The sequence below is a fragment of the Pneumocystis jirovecii genome (genome assembly GCF_001477535.1).
Source record: "Pneumocystis jirovecii RU7 chromosome Unknown supercont1.8, whole genome shotgun sequence".
Lineage (NCBI taxonomy): Eukaryota > Fungi > Ascomycota > Pneumocystomycetes > Pneumocystales > Pneumocystaceae > Pneumocystis > Pneumocystis jirovecii.
The window spans coordinates 153,801-169,043 of record NW_017264782.1 but is presented as its reverse complement, the minus strand read 5'-3'; the positions used below and the strand labels follow the sequence as shown (position 1 = coordinate 169,043).

Below are 15,243 nucleotides of genomic sequence, written 5' to 3'. Positions count from 1 at the left end.
CGTATCTTTGGTTTATATAACATAACATATTTTATTGTATATATATAGTAGACTGGTATATGTGCTTCTATTACATACTTTATATAATATCAATGATCTATGGTTACTTTTAATTTCAAGCGGTTTTATAAACTAAGACATTTTCTATATTATTAAAAGTATTGTATTATTAAATATAATTGTAAATGCAAATATGATGGGTATATTATAATAGCATGATAAACTCTAAAAATGTTTTGTTCCAGGGTTAGTATTTGGATGAGAACGTAGGTGGCTTGTAGATGTATTAATGGACCAAGAATTGGCAGGACGAAATCCTTTAGCAGGAGATGGCTGAATATTTTTTATAGGTGACATAGGAAACCCTTTGAATGTTCCTTTTTGGGTTTTGCTTGGTGTATGCCACTCATCTTCAATCAATGATCGGATCCTATTAGATACTGGTACTGAAGCCTGGTGCATGTTTTTACTTGGCTTTCCATGAGGCGTATGTACGTCAATCTGAACTGTATCCGGGTGTGTTGATGTTGCAACATCTCGCTTATATGGAAATAAACGTGGTTCCACAAACTTTTTAGAGTATTCATTAAATACTTCTCCATGAATAATGGATTTATCTGTAACATAGCCTGCGTAAACTTGGTGTAAAAGAAAAAGCTTATGTTTATTAGTAAATATGTAATATAGTCTAGATAATTAAACCTGAAAAGCAATTGCTGCTGCTAACATGAGATGCTTTAGACTAAGTGGATGATACCATAATAAAATAAGATGAACAGGATTAAAAAAGCTTTTTTTCATTAACTATTTGTATTTGTTATGTTAAAATATACCAGAAAAAATATATTAATTGTTTTGAAGGATTCCAAACAGACAATTCCCAAACATGTTCATTTGTATTACTATTTATAGGCTCGTTCGGAGTATCATTTACTGATTTAGTAATTGTCGTATCTATTGTTGATTCTTCCAACGATTTATCATGTTTATTACGCCAAAAACGCATTAAAAATCCTGGTGTTGATGGTGAATCTGGTGCATCCCGTACTGCACAGCGTGCACTTGTACTCCGTGGAGGTTCCTAGATTATTAGTATAAAGCGTTAATCAGACATACTAAATTTTAAGCACTTAATACAGAGTATTGACTGTTGATATTTAATCATTTTTATTCACATGTTTTATTATATTGTATTATTGTGCTATATTTAAATATTCTGTACTATACTGTATTATATGATATTTCATTATACTGTCTTATGCCATATACTTTATTTTGTACTTCATAGTTAGTAATGTATATTTAAATACTAAGTATTTTTGTCTAATATTTATACTCTGTATTTCATGTTATTGCTTTTCTTCAACTTACTTTACGTTCAAAAAGGCGGTAACGGCGAGAAACAGTGAAACAGCGCACTGTACATACAATACTCCATATAAAAAGCCCTATTCCGACCCATTTACTCTATTTAATATTAGAATAATTTGATTGTTTTGATTATTTTTTTAATTAAAATTTCATAAAACTACTTTTCTGTATTATTTCCTTTTATAACTCACCATTGAATCTATTGTTGTTTCATATCTCAGCTTTTTGTTATCTTCACTATGCTTATAAAAAACTTCTACTGTAGAATAACTCCCAATTCTTCTTGTTCTTACTCCAATAAAAGCAATTTCACATATAATAACTGGTAAACCATTCCCTAAAAAACGAATAGCCTGTATAATTTTTGCAATTCTTCTTAAACGCTTTTTAAACAAATTAAATACTCCTTGTGATATTCTACATAAAACATTGCGTGCACTTCTTAGAAAACGTTGTGCTAGTGGTGAATGACGCACAAGCCGTTTAGTTGTTATACGTTTTCCACCTGGTGATAATGTCATTCACTTGTTGAGTGCTGTGATTGTGTATTATTTCTTGTATTAGGGTAGGGCTGTCAATGAATCCGAGAAACTGATAAGCATTTGTAGGTATAGCTGAGTAAAAGATGTCAGACAATAAATTAAATGATATTTCAACAGAGAAATCAGTTAACTTGTTTGAAGAACAGCAGAAATGTCTTTCATCTGAAGAACCTATTCCATCTGCAGAATTTTCAACTTTACCAGGACCTTCTGTTGATCCTGCTTCATCTATATCAACTGAGTTGGTAGTTGTTGATTTAGTAATGAATGATACGTCATTTTTCAGTGCTTCAAAAGATCCATCATTAAGTGATACTGTAAAATTAGTGGTTAGTATGATTAAGATAAACATAGTAAAAAAATTACTGAAAATCAAAGGGACTTGATACTCCTACACCGTTTCTTAAGTGGGGTCGATATATGTATCGAGGACATTGGGAGGATATGGTTGGCACAGAGCTTATTTTTGATAAATCTGTTGAGCTGGTGGGTCTGTCTCGTCGTCGGCTTGTTATGGAACGTATTCGACTTGTTAATAAACGCAATAATGCAGAGCCTGTAGACAAAGATGCAGTGGATGCTATGTATTTAGCCGATGTAGCAGAAGAGTCACTTTGTGTTGAAACATCTTGAGTCAATTTGTAGTGATGCTTTAATTAATATTACGATAAAGACACAATACGGTTTTCCCAGAAATAAAGGCCCTCAAAACATTTGTCACGGCACAAAAGCCCTGCATGTTCTGCTGTCTTTGATAGAAGGTAAATTGGAGCTGAAAAAAAAGAGATTATACTTTCAATGCTTCGTAAGCAATGCCCATACTCCATTGAAATTGATCGGCTACTTCAAATGGAGTGACTCCACGTGCAATATTTTTGATCCAGGAGCTAATCTGGTTTATTATTTTTTTATCATCTTTTTCTTTTTCTTGTAAAACCAAAAGACCGCTTTGAAAACGTTTAAGTTGGATAGAAAGATTCAGGGTTTTGTAGCATTGACAAGCTTTAAGTAAGTCTTCTGGACTAATAAGGTCTTTATTTTTAATAAAATTAATAAAGGGGATTAAATATAAGTATGAAGGACTTACCGACACCCCTAGCTCTATTGTATAATGCAAAAACATCAGCAAGGGTCATTATACCACCCTCTCTTTTTAAAACGCCAGTTTCAAGAAATTCTGCAATTTGTTTTGCAAGTTCATTATAGTATGTATTATCATCTTTTGTAATTGCTTTGGTTACAAGATAGTTAGAAAGGTCATGTGATAACATTTGCTCTTGCAAACCCATTGTTTGTATAGAAGTTTGAAGTGTATTTCGTGCATTATCTGATACATTAGGAGATGCTTGGAGTTTTAGTCTAAGTGAATTGGCTAAAGTAACCTGTACATAATGTTAGCTATATTAAAAATATTAAAAAAATATTACCAATTCTTTAGCTTTGGACATTAATGTATTAAGGTCTGAAAGTCCTTGATTTAGTATATGAGCATTATTCAATCTATTGTTCTCTTTTGTATATTGTAAAACACTAATGCCTCCCATTTTCCAATTTTTATCCGCATTATGATCTATTGGATTAATTTCTGTAGTCCATAGTTTTTGATTTATTGCTTCTTTTAGCCGTTCATAAAAAATTTGCTCTCCGCCTGATTTAAATATTAGAGTACAACAATCATTTACAATATTTTGTTTTAATGTAGATGGATCTGTAGATTTCAGATCAAGGTTTGAATCAAGAGATAATGTGTCTTTTTCTTGAGAAATAAGGTGAGCACCACAACTTTCGCATTCTTTAAGAGCAGGATGATTTAAAAAAGTACATTTTTTACATTCTGAAGAGATTTTATTTTTTGCTGAATTAAAATTTACTGCTGACGAGGGTTTAGAGTAGTTTAAGATATTGTAAGTAGAGACGCCGCATGCTAAACATGGAGGAAAAGGCCGACCAAATGGATGATACTTAGGAACACTATTATAAAAGCTACAAACAGTGCATATCCATGCATTTGTAGAGGGCACTGGTGAAAGTGTTTCTGATTCATATGTAGAGTCCGGTTTTTTGTAGTAAATAATTATTTTAAATGATGTTTTGAATAATCTATTCTAGTTTAAAAAAATAAGAAGATTTTCATGTATTTTTAAGAAATTATACTGATGTATCAAGTTTTTCGATTTCTGATAGATCTAAGCCTAAAGGCTCAATACAAGAGGAAAATGGATGTATATAACAGATTCTATGAGTTGTAAGATAAACTGTTCCATCTTCAGGAACATCTTTCTTGAAAAAACTGCTTCTTTATATTAATATCTTTGTAAATATTACAAAATATACAAACGGATCATAAAGCCCAACTGATGACTGTATAAAAAGAATTTTTTCCCCAGAAAAAAGCATAGGATGATTTGTTTGTGTTATATCAATATATTTCCAGTATTTCATTTCACTAAATCTAAATTTATTTCATTCAATTCTTAAAAAATTATTTTTCTGAATTTTATTACGTTGCCTTTAACTACAGAAAAACGTAGTTAATATAAAAATATCAAATTGGCCTCAGTTTTCTATAATAATGAGCCATTCAAATTCTATTAGGGATAGAACTCTTATAGGAATTATTGGAGATGAGGTTAGTGAGAAAAAACTGTATTTTTGCTTAATTTTGGATGAAATTGATAAATTATATAGGATTCAGTAACAGGATTTCTTTTAGCAGGAATAGGACATGTAGATAATGAACATAAGAAGAACTTTTTAGTCGTTAATACGGGTCAGCTTTTATTTTTAATGAATTGGTAAACTTTTATAGGTTAACTGTCAGTAGAAACAGAAACTTCAGTAATTGAAACGTTTTTCGATGAATTGACAGGTTTTCGTACAGATATTGGGATTATCTTAATTAACCAACATGTATGAAAGTGCATTGGAAACATAAGATTCAATAAGATTTATATTTTGTAGATTGCAGATCGTATTCGACCTAAAATTGAAGCATATGCTCAAGCACTACCTTCTTTATTGGAAATTCCAAGTAAAGGTAGGCTTTACTATTTATAAGCTCTAGTTATGTATTGAGAATTAAAGAACATCCTTATGATCCGGAAAAAGACTCTGTTTTAAAAAGAGTAAGACGTTTAATGGGTGATGAGTCATGATCGATGGTTGTATGCTGGTTTAGAAATGGTTTTGCTTTATAATGAAAAATACTTAGTTTAAAATGATTGAAAAAGATATAGTGCTATATAAAAGTCTCTAATGTTTATCAATGTAATAAATCATATATGAAATCCAAAAAAAATAGAGGTTTTTATGCATTCAATCCAAATAATATGCTAATAACATGCAAGCTTAATTTTACTAAAATGTTTTATGATATCCTGTTTATTTTGAAATAAAATGTATTTAATGGTTATTTTTGATAAATGTTTGTGATTTAAATACTATATCAACCAAAAAACATGCAATTCTTTGATTTCCTTCTGTTATTAAGTCTGATGAAATAATATATCTCCCCTATATTTGCGTTATTCGTATAATATTTTCTAAAAACGGTTTTTTACTGAAATTATTTCTTCTGGAATATAGAATGTTCTTTTTAACGAATAGTAGCCTTCCTTAATAGGGCACTCAAACCCAACTTTTTCTGCCTAGTTTTATAATTAATCTTTACATCATATAGTAACTACGTCTTTTAATAATGAACCTGTGTACATAAATCTTCTTGAATATTAATAAGTGGTATGAATTGATATTTTATTTTTAAATTGGCATAGCTTCCAACACAAAATCCTTCTTTTAATGTTCCTGATGCTTCAATTGTCATGTTTTTCCCTCGGATTGGGGGATTTGGTGTTATTATTAATGATTCTAACTTAAAAAGATATTTTGTTGGATCTGTAAATTCACAGAAAGAAACAAGTGATTTCTTTAAAATGATACTTTCTTTATGTATAATAATCCTTGTTTTAATAAAATCTATGTAAAAGAATACTATAATTATGATAACATTGTGTATTTTCATAATTGACGTTGAGATCGTTTTTTGCTAACGTTAAGATATATTTATAAGATTAATTATCAGGTAGAAGATGGTAAAAGTAGGAAAACAATGAATAGATACTGCTTTAGAGTGATTTTTTGTAGTTTTTATGAGTAATTGAAGTGATATGTTTTTTTATGTTGAAAAAATCTTATATTTTTGTTTTTAGAAGCTAAATATTATTTTGATATAGACTAAATTAAAAAATATATGCAAAGAATATATTTTTGTTTGTAGTATGATTATATTTTTATGAAAACTTGTTTTTTTTGTAGAGTTTTAGGGAGCTGTAGAGATACATAGTTTTGTGTATACAGAATTTGTAAAAAAATTGTTAATAAAAGTAATGTACGGGTTGATTCAGAAGGTTAGAGAATGTGAATAGATATCATTTTTATAAGAATGTTTTATTTGGAATTAAAGATGCAATATAATTGTTGCTGAGATTCGAATATTGTAATTGTATATATTGCTATTTTCAAAAATGTGAGGAAGAAAGTCAATAAAATCTCTTTAGAGTGTTTTATTTCATGTTTTTGTATGAATCTTATTCTTAAATACATATAGATATTTTTTAAATCTTTAGTATTGTAAAATTGTATTTGATTATATAAGTGAGTATTATATTAAGGCAATATTTACTATGTAAATGGTGTTGAATAAAATCTTTTTTTATATTTGTTTCATCCTGGGTACTGAGGTTTGTGTACTAGTTTTTATATGAAATATCATTAAAATATTGTTTTATCTTTTCTCCTATAGTAGGGGAGAAAGGTTTCCACTTGATAAGTATCTAAATAATAAATTTTTAATATTTTTATTAGGTTACTGTTTTTACTGCAATTTTTTAAGGATAAACGTTATTGTTCAGATTTGCTAACTCTGGTGTTTGAAGTTTATATAGATATTATTAATAAAAATAATTTTAAACCACATTTGAGATAATCTTTTAACAGGATTTTTATATATATTTTTTTAAAATAGTTTATAATTTTTGCTAATGTATAATTAGCGTATTCCTATATTTTATGTTCCTGAAATTTGTTTCTCTACATATTATAATCATATAATATTATTTAATTGATTTTTAAGAATAACGGCTAATTTTAAAAATATTTAATGGGATCAAAGTCTGATATCTATTTTGTCTCTTTTTTAGTTTTTAAATAGGTTTTTTTTCTGTTCAAGTAGAATGTAGAATGGGTCACTTAAGAATTTATTCATTAATTCAATTTTAGAATGTTACGGTATTAGTAAATCCAAAGCTTTTGCTTCCTGATCATGTTCTTGTTATTTCTACGCGACCTGTAATGCGTCTTTTTGATTTGTTAATCACAGAAGTATTTAATTAGACGGATATTATCTTGTTGATTGCAATTAAGATTTTTTCTCTTTTTTCTGTAGTTTAAAAAGTAATACCTGTTGTTGAAAAGGCATTTAGAGCTTTTTCTTCTGCCATTGCTATTCAGGATGAGAAAATTGTTGGACAGACAAGTTTTCTAGGTTTTCTTATTACTTTTTTGAATATGGCAGCTTTACATCTTCATGTCATGTAATACTTAGGAATTCCTCTTATTTTAATGAAAGTTATGAGATTTATGAGTTGTCTTCTGATGAGAGGCCAATTTGTGTTGAATACTCATGAGAAAATGGCTAGTTTTGAAAGGACAGACGACTCCCTAAGCAAAGTTGTCAGGAAATAGATGAAAAAGCGAAATCATTAAAAAATTTTTAATGATATTGTTAACTCATAATATGGAAACTATTTTTTCCTGCTTGATGGCTAGAATACATTTTTTTATAATATCTAATAAAGTATTTTTACTTTTTAGAGTCATTCCATGAATTTTTTAGTTTATTAAAGTTATATTTATCTCAATACAGATGTAGTGATTTTCTATGTTTTTTTTTTTTGGTTTTATATATCTTTATTCTATTAAATTATATCTATTTTATCTATTTGCTTTCTATATATCATTCTGTTTTGAAGTGTGGATAGTCATCAATAAACAATTCTTGGAAATCTCTTGTAAATATTGTTAATATTGAGTATATTGTTTTTTTCTATTGTTAAATTATTTTGAACTTATAAAAATATTAATTTGTATTTATAGGATAAAATATATAACAATATTTTTAGGATTAATTTGAGTAAAAAAGTCATATTTATTAGATTGGAAATCTGAATTATTTAGTTTTCCGCTGTTCTTATAATCATTGGTTTTTATTATGTATTTTAATTGGTTTAAGTTGACAAGTATATGATTTGAGAATATAAGATTTATATATTTTTCTGTAAAAAATCTATTTTATAACATCTTTACTATATATTACTTTTTATCAATTCTTATGGAAATTCAACATGCAAAAGCAAAAATGAGGCAGCTTTGGAAAATACTTGTGGATCTACCTGAACACTTTATTGAAGAACAATGTTTGCTGATAAGAGTCTTTTATTTATGTTAATTAATTATAGCTATGCTTATTACACGTTCTTTTAATATACTTTCTGAGTTTAAACAAAGCAAAACAATTAGTGTTTATCTATCAATGCCTCATGGAGAAATAAATACAAGTAATATAATAAAAGAATCTCGTCGTATGGGTATTGATTTTTTAAAACATCTTTATTATTGTATATAACACAAAAAAAGGAAAAAAAATCTATGTTCCTTTTATAGATGGCTCAAACATGCATATGCTGCAGCTTTTGGATTCTGAAGATCCATTTATGTTTGCCAGGAATAAATGGGGGATTCCTGAGCCCGATAGATATGATGCAAATGGAATAATGAGAGAAGAAGCGATGAAAAATCAAGGTTTAGACCTAATTCTTGTTCCTGGTGTTGCATTTGATAGGAATCTAAATCGGTTGGGTCATGGAAAAGGGTTTATAAATTACAATTTGATGGCAAGGGAGAGTTGACTGCAAATACAGATACTATGATACATATTTTGCTAGGATGGAGGATTGGTGTAGAAAACATCATCTTCATATGCCATTAAAAGGTATGTGTTGATAGAGCTTGTACTTGGCATAGGGTAAAATTTTAATAGTAGGTCTTGCTTTGAAAGAACAGCTTGTGGATGCAGTACCAGTGGATTCTTCTGATGTAAAGCTTGATATTCTGCTAGTTGGGGACGAAGTAATACGATCAGTACTATGATTTTTACATAAAATTACATTAAAGTTGTGCTGCCTGGATTAAAGTAATGTTGTCACCTTTTAATAGGATACGGCCTGAGTGTGTTAGAATGCAGCAAATACATTTATTACACATGTATTCCTACCGAGTGATCTACTGGAATTTTTTTTTTGGCCTATTTCTACCGCTTCATCAATTACTAAATTCATAAATTCATCAAAACCCTGAATAATTATTAACGGTACTCTTGATTTCTGGAAAAAGTAACCCTTATTTTCCCTTCAATTTTCATTTCAGTTTGCTCATAAAGCCAGATACACACTGTAGTATGTTGCTGTAAAAGCTTGAAAATAAAATTCTGGATTTTCATCAATTTTTATAAAAAAATACTTCAAATTATACGGACAATTGGTGGTATCATCACCTTCTGCTTTGTTCCTGATTGTGTGCGTCCTGACATGATTTTTTATGTTTTTTTTATGTTTTGATCAATTTTTTATTTTTTTATCTTGAAAAAATCTTGACGTCTTTCGAAATATCAAATACTTAGGAATATTAAAAAAAAAAATTGAAGAATTATTAGAGTTCTAGGCGTAGTTGGAATATGTCAACAGCTTCTATAGAGCCTTTTAAATTGCTCTATGAGGCGTTGCAAACGCTGTACTCAAATTCGTCCCGTAAGGAGAAAGAACAGGCAAACAATTTTCTTGAAGAATTTCAAAAAAGTGTAAGAAAAAAGTGTTAAATTTAAGAAAATTGCATTCTAATGAGTGCATTAGAAGGATGCATGGACGACAACACATGCAGTTTTGCAGGATAGCAGGGCATCGGTTGAAGCAAAGCTTTTTGCAGCACAGACATTGAGAAATAAGGTTTTTTGATTAAAAACAAAATTTATGGAAGGTTTTAGAGTTCTGACGTTTGAAGATTAACTTTGATTTTCACCAACTTCCAAGTGAAAGCCTTCCTTCGTTAAGGGACTCTCTTCTTCAGCTTATACTTTTGTATCGTGCTGGACCTAAATCGATTATGATTCAATTATGTGTTGCATTGGCGGGTTTAGCATTGCAGATGTTAGAATGGAAAGATGTGATGAATGATGTTGTTTCAGTTTTTGGAAAAGATAAAAGTACATGGGGTTGTTTATTACAGTTTATTTCCGTTTTGCCTGAAGAAGTTGATAATAAAAAATGTTTGCTTTCTGTATGTGTTTTTGTTATTAGTTTTAGCTAAATTAACAATTGAAGGAAGAAGAGCTTAAATTTCGTTCAAAAGAGCTTTTATCAGATAATTTGGATAAAGTTATTGAGCTTCTGTTGCTTTATGTACAAAATATTGATGTCAATTTGTCCATTAACCCTTTGATATTTGATTGCATAAGTTCGTGGTTAAAGGAAACGCACCTTAGTAGTCTTGTCTCCACACCACTGTTGGATTTTATTTTTTCATCTCTTTCTTTGGATAATATATTTGAATCAGTGATTGATTTATTGTGTTCTATTGTCCGTGAAACATCTGATGTTGATGAGTGTTTGGTTATGATTGAAGAATTATATATGCGTCTTCAGATGTTAAGGCCTAAAATAATCCAAAGCAAAAATGATCCAGATGCTTTTAGGGGTTATGCTCGATTATTTTGTGAGGCTGGAGAAACATGGGTAGTTTTAATTGCTCGTTCACCGCAACATTTTAGGTCTTTGGTTGAATGTATAGCACTGTTTGCTGAAATGGATGATGAATTGGAAATAGTTAAATATGGATTTAATTTTTGGTATGATTTAAAGCAGTTTCTTGTTTTGAAAGCATATGCCGAAGCAAGAACAGTTTTTTCAGATATATATTCTAATTTAGTGGATATAATGATCCGTGATTTGCATTATCCTGATGGTAATCCTGAAGATTTATTTGGTGGTGATAGGGAAAGTGAGGAAAAATTTCGGAGTTTTAGGCATCAAATGGGTGATGTTTTAAAAGATTGTTGTGCAGTTATAGGCGATGATGTTTGTTTGAAAAAAGCATTTGAAAAGGTAAAAAAATTTTTAAATAATAGTGAAAACGGTATACTAGTTAAATGGCAAGAAATAGAAGCCCCATTGTTTAGTATGAGAGCAATGGCTAGAGAAGTTGATATAGGTAATAATCAAATTCTTCCTGAGATTATGTCAATTCTTACAAAATTGCCTAATCATGAAAAAATTATTTATGCTGCTACATTGCTTTTAGGAAGATACACTGAATGGACAGCAAATCATCCAGAATATTTGGAGCTTCAATTGAACTATATATGTAATGGTTTTCAAGCATCTAATAGAGATATTGTGAGTGCTGCATCACAAGCACTTAAGCATTTTTGTCAAGATTGTGGAAAGGTTAAAATTGTTTTTTTTTTTTTGTTTATCTGTTTAATTATTCATTAGCTTCTCGTTAGTCATATTACTCAATTACAATTGTTTTATCAAAAAGTGGCACCTGTTTTAGACGTAGATTCTCTTTTTGATGTTACTGAAGGTGTCGCTTATCTTGTTTCTGCACAACCTATACATCAAGTATATGATACCTTGAAACTTTTTTGTGAACCTATTACTAAAAATCTTCTGTCTATGCTTCAAAAGCATGATACTGATACTAAATTTTATCACTCTGTAGCAGGTATTTTTATTTAAAAGGTTTTGTATTTTCCTGACTTTGTTTTTAGATGAAGTTGAACTTCTTACTATATTTGCTCAAGTTGTATCGCCTTATGTTCCGTTAGAACAGCAACATCCTTGTATAACATTATTTCAAGAACTTTGGCCTGTCATATCTCATTTACTTGATGTTTATGGATCATTACTTATTATTTCTGAGAGTATATGTAAATTTCTTAAGGCATTGTTTAATTCTTATCGTGAGCATATGCTTGTATTCCTTCCTCTTTTAGCTGAAAAGTTGGTTATGTGTTTTGAAAAAACGGAGTATGGTTGTTTTTTATGGGTTAGTGGTGCATGTATACGAATATTTTCAAATGCAGAGACATGTTCTGAGAATACTCGAGCTTCAATTTGGCAGTTTACTGAGAGGCAATGTTTGGCTATGTTTTCTATTTTGAATAGAACTAATCCCAAGGAAATTCCTGACGGTAATGTTTTTTACTTGTTAGAGTAATAGTAATAACATTGTTTTAGTAGTTGATGATTTCTTTAGACTTCTTATTGATGCATTGTTTGGTCATTCTGTTTGTTTAATAACTTCATCATTGTTGGATCTTATTGTTCAGGCATCTTTGGTTTCTTTATCGTTAGAACTTCCCGATCCGTTAATTTCTGTTCTTCATTTTCTAAGAGATCTCCTTTCATATTCAGTTTCTTCTGCTTTGACTTTTTCTGAAACATCTTTACAACTTCAAACAATAGTTAGAAATATGATGCAAAAGTACAATCAACAATTAATAACATCTATCTTTTATGGCTTAGTATATTCTTTTCCGCGTGACTGTGTTCCAGATGCATCGGGAGTATTACTTTCTTTAATAGAAACTTATTCTGAAGATTCAATAAAAAATATTGGTGTTACTTTAGATCTTTTTCCTTCAGAAACTATAAGTTCTCAGGAAAGAACACGTTTGTTGACGGATTTAACAAAGTAAGTACTATTTATATAAATACTTTTATATTCAATTTATTTAAAGTGCGGCTATGCAAACTGATTGGAAAAAAATAAGAAGGTTATTACAGGATTGGGTAGCTTTTTATAGAAGAAGAGTTGTTACGCCTCGAAATAAGACTTTTCGATTGAAGAATTTTGATGAAGTAGGTTTTAATTTTGATGATAGGCATTAGTTTAAACATTTATTTTTAAACATATTTTTAGTTGTATTTAGATATTTTAAAATGTTCTGTAATTTTAGTTGTAAATTATACAATACAATATTATCATCCATATTTAGTTTCTAGTTTAAAATATACATTAATTGTTTTTCTAAAAAAAAACAGGTTTTTAGTTAATTTTAAAATCTGCTTCATATTTTAACGATCATGTTAGTCTTATCTAAAAAATATAATTTAATTTAAAAGAAAAATAATATAAATATAAAGTTATAAAATGGTATTTGAATGCTTTTATTTACTTGAAACAACATTGTTTTTTCTTGGATTTTAATTATTTTCTTTATTTTAACTATTATAAATTCTAAAAATTTTTTGGAAAAAGAATTATAAATATATTTTTATATTTATAGGAAAGTTACTATATTTTATTACTTTTTAGCTGTATTTTTCATATTCTATTGAAAGATGTGCTCTTATGTTTTAAATTGGATTAAGAAATTTGTTTTTGATGTAAGTTTTTTTTTTTTGATAAGTGAACTTAGAAAGATAAGAATTATGCATTTCCTGAACGTGCTTATAATGATGTAAAGGATATGATTGATTCATATCCATCAATGGATTTTTGGATTGAAAATTATGGTAAAATATTGTTTTTTTTTGTTATTTTTATAGAAAATATTATTAATTGTAAATATAGAATTTGAAAAACAGAAGCAACAAGTTCTTGCTATAAAGATCATTTTTTCTATTATTTTTCATGATAACTCATATGATATACCTGTTGTTTTATGGATTCCATTGTTATATCCGCAAAAAGCACCTGCTGTTTTGATTGTTTCAGAAGAAGGTACTGTTATTAGACAGAATAACCATATTGACTTTGATGGTCGTTGTAACTACCCATATTTAACACTTTGGAATGAGCATTCGAGTGTATGTTTCTTAATTTTAAATTAGAATTTTGATTAAATTTATGATATAGGATTGTAATTTGATTCGTCTTTGTATTTTTCTTAGAAAAGTATTTTCAAAGGATATCCCAATCGTCTCTTCAGCATCTGAACATATATCTCGATCATTTAGTTCCACATATCCAAAAAGTTCATTGAATGATTATGATTTACCTGTGAAATCTTCTAGTGCGAAAGCTTTAGTTTTTTTAATTAAACCCTAATCTTAATAGAATATTCATTTCCTCCTCCTTTACCTGATAAGCCTTCAAATTTCTTGATTAAGTCTGCACCTTTATTACGAACGAATATACCATCTGAATTTATAAAAAAAGAGCCTGTTAATATACTTGATTCTCCTGATATTAATGCATGTGCACAAGATTTGTCTTCATTAGCTGTTAATTCTATACAAAAACCTCTAAATCCTATTAATTTGCAGCTTATTAAACAAATAGCATTCGTTCTTCAAGAAAACGCAAAAAAGGTTCAAAAAACAATAGCTCAGTCACTTTCTCAAGCAAAAAGTGATAGAAGAAAAGTTCTCCGTTTTCAAGCTCAAATTGAGCGAGAGAAGACAGAATTTGTTTATTTTAAAGAGCAATGTGAGAAAAATATATCTATTTTAAAGGAAAGGATTGAAGCTTCTGAATTTCTTATTAGAAAGTATAAAAATATTGAAGAATATCCGATAGATGATGTAGTTATTCCAAAAAATCATCTTTCTGAGCAGTAGGTAAATGTATTGGTTACTTTTATTTATTAATTTTTTAGATTTTACGAATTGATTTCAGATCAAAAATCAATTGAAGATGCAATTTATGTTCTTTGGAAAATGTTAGAATCTGAGAGGATTGATTTGGATACATTTCTTAAAGTATATATTTTTAAAATATTCTTTTATTAATAATAATTCAGCATACTCGGAATCTTGCACAAGAACAGTTTATGAAAAAAGCATTAATAAAAAAAATTAATCAAAAATTAGAAATTTCGCAATGAACATTTGTATCTAGAACATTTGTATCTACTAATTTTATATCTATTATTCTGAAAATTTACAATCATTTGTTTTATAGACAATAAATAATTCTTTACATTTTATTGAAATATAAAATTTTGTAATTTAATAATAAAAATTTTCATTGTTTTTATGATCAATTTTTTATAAATACTAAATTTTAATGATTTATGGTTGTTTTTAAGTTTACTATTACTTTAAAAGCATATAAAATATTTATGATAATCTTTTAATATTCTATAAATATTTTTTAATGTTTATTTGAAATTTTATTTTGAAAAATTATCATTTTAATTAATTAAATATACATGATTTTAAGTTTTAAGGGCTTTGGTATATAATGATAAAACAATTTATAATTAGACATT

General features: G+C 28.4%; 11 protein-coding genes across 11 annotated transcripts; 7 read left to right on the top strand and 4 right to left on the bottom strand.

Annotated features, from left to right (window-relative positions):
- Nucleotides 1-217: 217 nt before the first annotated feature.
- Nucleotides 218-1,911, bottom strand: T551_01933 (uncharacterized protein). Its single transcript, XM_018374196.1, has 4 exons — nt 1,563-1,911; nt 834-1,081; nt 703-790; nt 218-657 (listed from the first exon to the last, which is right to left on the bottom strand). The coding sequence occupies exons 1-4, from the start codon at nt 1,890-1,892 to the stop codon at nt 226-228; spliced, it is 1,098 nt and encodes a 365-aa protein (XP_018229550.1). The 5' UTR covers nt 1,893-1,911; the 3' UTR covers nt 218-225.
- An 85-nt stretch (nt 1,912-1,996) lies between these two features.
- On the top strand, nt 1,997-2,546 carry T551_01932 (uncharacterized protein; the record flags this gene model as incomplete). The annotated part of the gene is made up of 2 exons (XM_018374195.1): nt 1,997-2,242; nt 2,292-2,546. The coding sequence occupies 2 exons, from the start codon at nt 1,997-1,999 to the stop codon at nt 2,544-2,546; spliced, it is 501 nt and encodes a 166-aa protein (XP_018229549.1).
- A 29-nt stretch (nt 2,547-2,575) lies between these two features.
- On the bottom strand, nt 2,576-4,355 carry T551_01931 (ESCRT-II subunit protein VPS36; the record flags this gene model as incomplete). The annotated part of the gene is made up of 6 exons (XM_018374194.1): nt 2,576-2,662; nt 2,707-2,945; nt 3,001-3,295; nt 3,341-4,018; nt 4,068-4,206; nt 4,252-4,355. 6 exons carry the CDS (start codon nt 4,353-4,355, stop codon nt 2,576-2,578), a joined length of 1,542 nt encoding a protein of 513 aa, XP_018229548.1.
- Nucleotides 4,356-4,485: 130 nt separating this feature from the next.
- Nucleotides 4,486-5,068, top strand: T551_01930 (V-type ATPase, F subunit; the record flags this gene model as incomplete). Its single annotated transcript, XM_018374193.1, has 5 exons — nt 4,486-4,542; nt 4,602-4,683; nt 4,738-4,823; nt 4,875-4,950; nt 4,998-5,068. The coding sequence occupies 5 exons, from the start codon at nt 4,486-4,488 to the stop codon at nt 5,066-5,068; spliced, it is 372 nt and encodes a 123-aa protein (XP_018229547.1).
- Nucleotides 5,069-5,315: 247 nt separating this feature from the next.
- T551_01929 (sterol transporter) lies at nt 5,316-5,934 on the bottom strand (the record flags this gene model as incomplete). The annotated part of the gene is made up of 3 exons (XM_018374192.1): nt 5,316-5,426; nt 5,474-5,560; nt 5,617-5,934. The coding sequence occupies 3 exons, from the start codon at nt 5,932-5,934 to the stop codon at nt 5,316-5,318; spliced, it is 516 nt and encodes a 171-aa protein (XP_018229546.1).
- A 1,137-nt stretch (nt 5,935-7,071) lies between these two features.
- T551_01928 (uncharacterized protein) lies at nt 7,072-7,655 on the top strand (the record flags this gene model as incomplete). Its single annotated transcript, XM_018374191.1, has 4 exons — nt 7,072-7,110; nt 7,191-7,292; nt 7,386-7,455; nt 7,516-7,655. The coding sequence occupies 4 exons, from the start codon at nt 7,072-7,074 to the stop codon at nt 7,653-7,655; spliced, it is 351 nt and encodes a 116-aa protein (XP_018229545.1).
- A 52-nt stretch (nt 7,656-7,707) lies between these two features.
- T551_01927 (uncharacterized protein) lies at nt 7,708-8,230 on the top strand (the record flags this gene model as incomplete). The annotated part of the gene is given in 6 exon segments (XM_018374190.1): nt 7,708-7,767; nt 7,785-7,805; nt 7,952-8,008; nt 8,067-8,103; nt 8,126-8,146; nt 8,211-8,230. 6 exon segments carry the CDS (start codon nt 7,708-7,710, stop codon nt 8,228-8,230), a joined length of 216 nt encoding a protein of 71 aa, XP_018229544.1.
- Nucleotides 8,231-8,301: 71 nt separating this feature from the next.
- On the top strand, nt 8,302-9,119 carry T551_01926 (5-formyltetrahydrofolate cyclo-ligase; the record flags this gene model as incomplete). Its single annotated transcript, XM_018374189.1, has 5 exons — nt 8,302-8,386; nt 8,429-8,557; nt 8,607-8,841; nt 8,891-8,961; nt 9,010-9,119. 5 exons carry the CDS (start codon nt 8,302-8,304, stop codon nt 9,117-9,119), a joined length of 630 nt encoding a protein of 209 aa, XP_018229543.1.
- An 18-nt stretch (nt 9,120-9,137) lies between these two features.
- T551_01925 (small nuclear ribonucleoprotein E) lies at nt 9,138-9,558 on the bottom strand (the record flags this gene model as incomplete). The annotated part of the gene is made up of 4 exons (XM_018374188.1): nt 9,138-9,193; nt 9,244-9,322; nt 9,367-9,456; nt 9,505-9,558. The coding sequence occupies 4 exons, from the start codon at nt 9,556-9,558 to the stop codon at nt 9,138-9,140; spliced, it is 279 nt and encodes a 92-aa protein (XP_018229542.1).
- A 144-nt stretch (nt 9,559-9,702) lies between these two features.
- Nucleotides 9,703-12,916, top strand: T551_01924 (uncharacterized protein; the record flags this gene model as incomplete). Its single annotated transcript, XM_018374187.1, has 8 exons — nt 9,703-9,825; nt 9,878-9,970; nt 10,026-10,301; nt 10,346-11,467; nt 11,516-11,747; nt 11,794-12,216; nt 12,263-12,719; nt 12,766-12,916. The coding sequence occupies 8 exons, from the start codon at nt 9,703-9,705 to the stop codon at nt 12,914-12,916; spliced, it is 2,877 nt and encodes a 958-aa protein (XP_018229541.1).
- A 453-nt stretch (nt 12,917-13,369) lies between these two features.
- T551_01923 (uncharacterized protein) lies at nt 13,370-14,856 on the top strand (the record flags this gene model as incomplete). Its single annotated transcript, XM_018374186.1, has 7 exons — nt 13,370-13,414; nt 13,447-13,543; nt 13,602-13,837; nt 13,887-14,043; nt 14,088-14,586; nt 14,629-14,731; nt 14,773-14,856. 7 exons carry the CDS (start codon nt 13,370-13,372, stop codon nt 14,854-14,856), a joined length of 1,221 nt encoding a protein of 406 aa, XP_018229540.1.
- Between the last annotated feature and the right edge of the window lie 387 nt (nt 14,857-15,243).

Excerpts from the sequence above, each read along its gene's own strand:
- T551_01933 (XM_018374196.1), bottom strand. The coding sequence starts at position 1,892 with ATGACATTATCACCAGGTGGAAAACGTATAACAACTAAACGGCTTGTG. Across the intron at positions 791-833 it reads CAATTAATATATTTTTTCTG|CTTTTTTAATCCTGTTCATC; the intron begins GTATATTTTAAC and ends AATGAAAAAAAG. Across the intron at positions 658-702 it reads CAGCAGCAATTGCTTTTCAG|CTTTTTCTTTTACACCAAGT; the intron begins GTTTAATTATCT and ends AATAAACATAAG.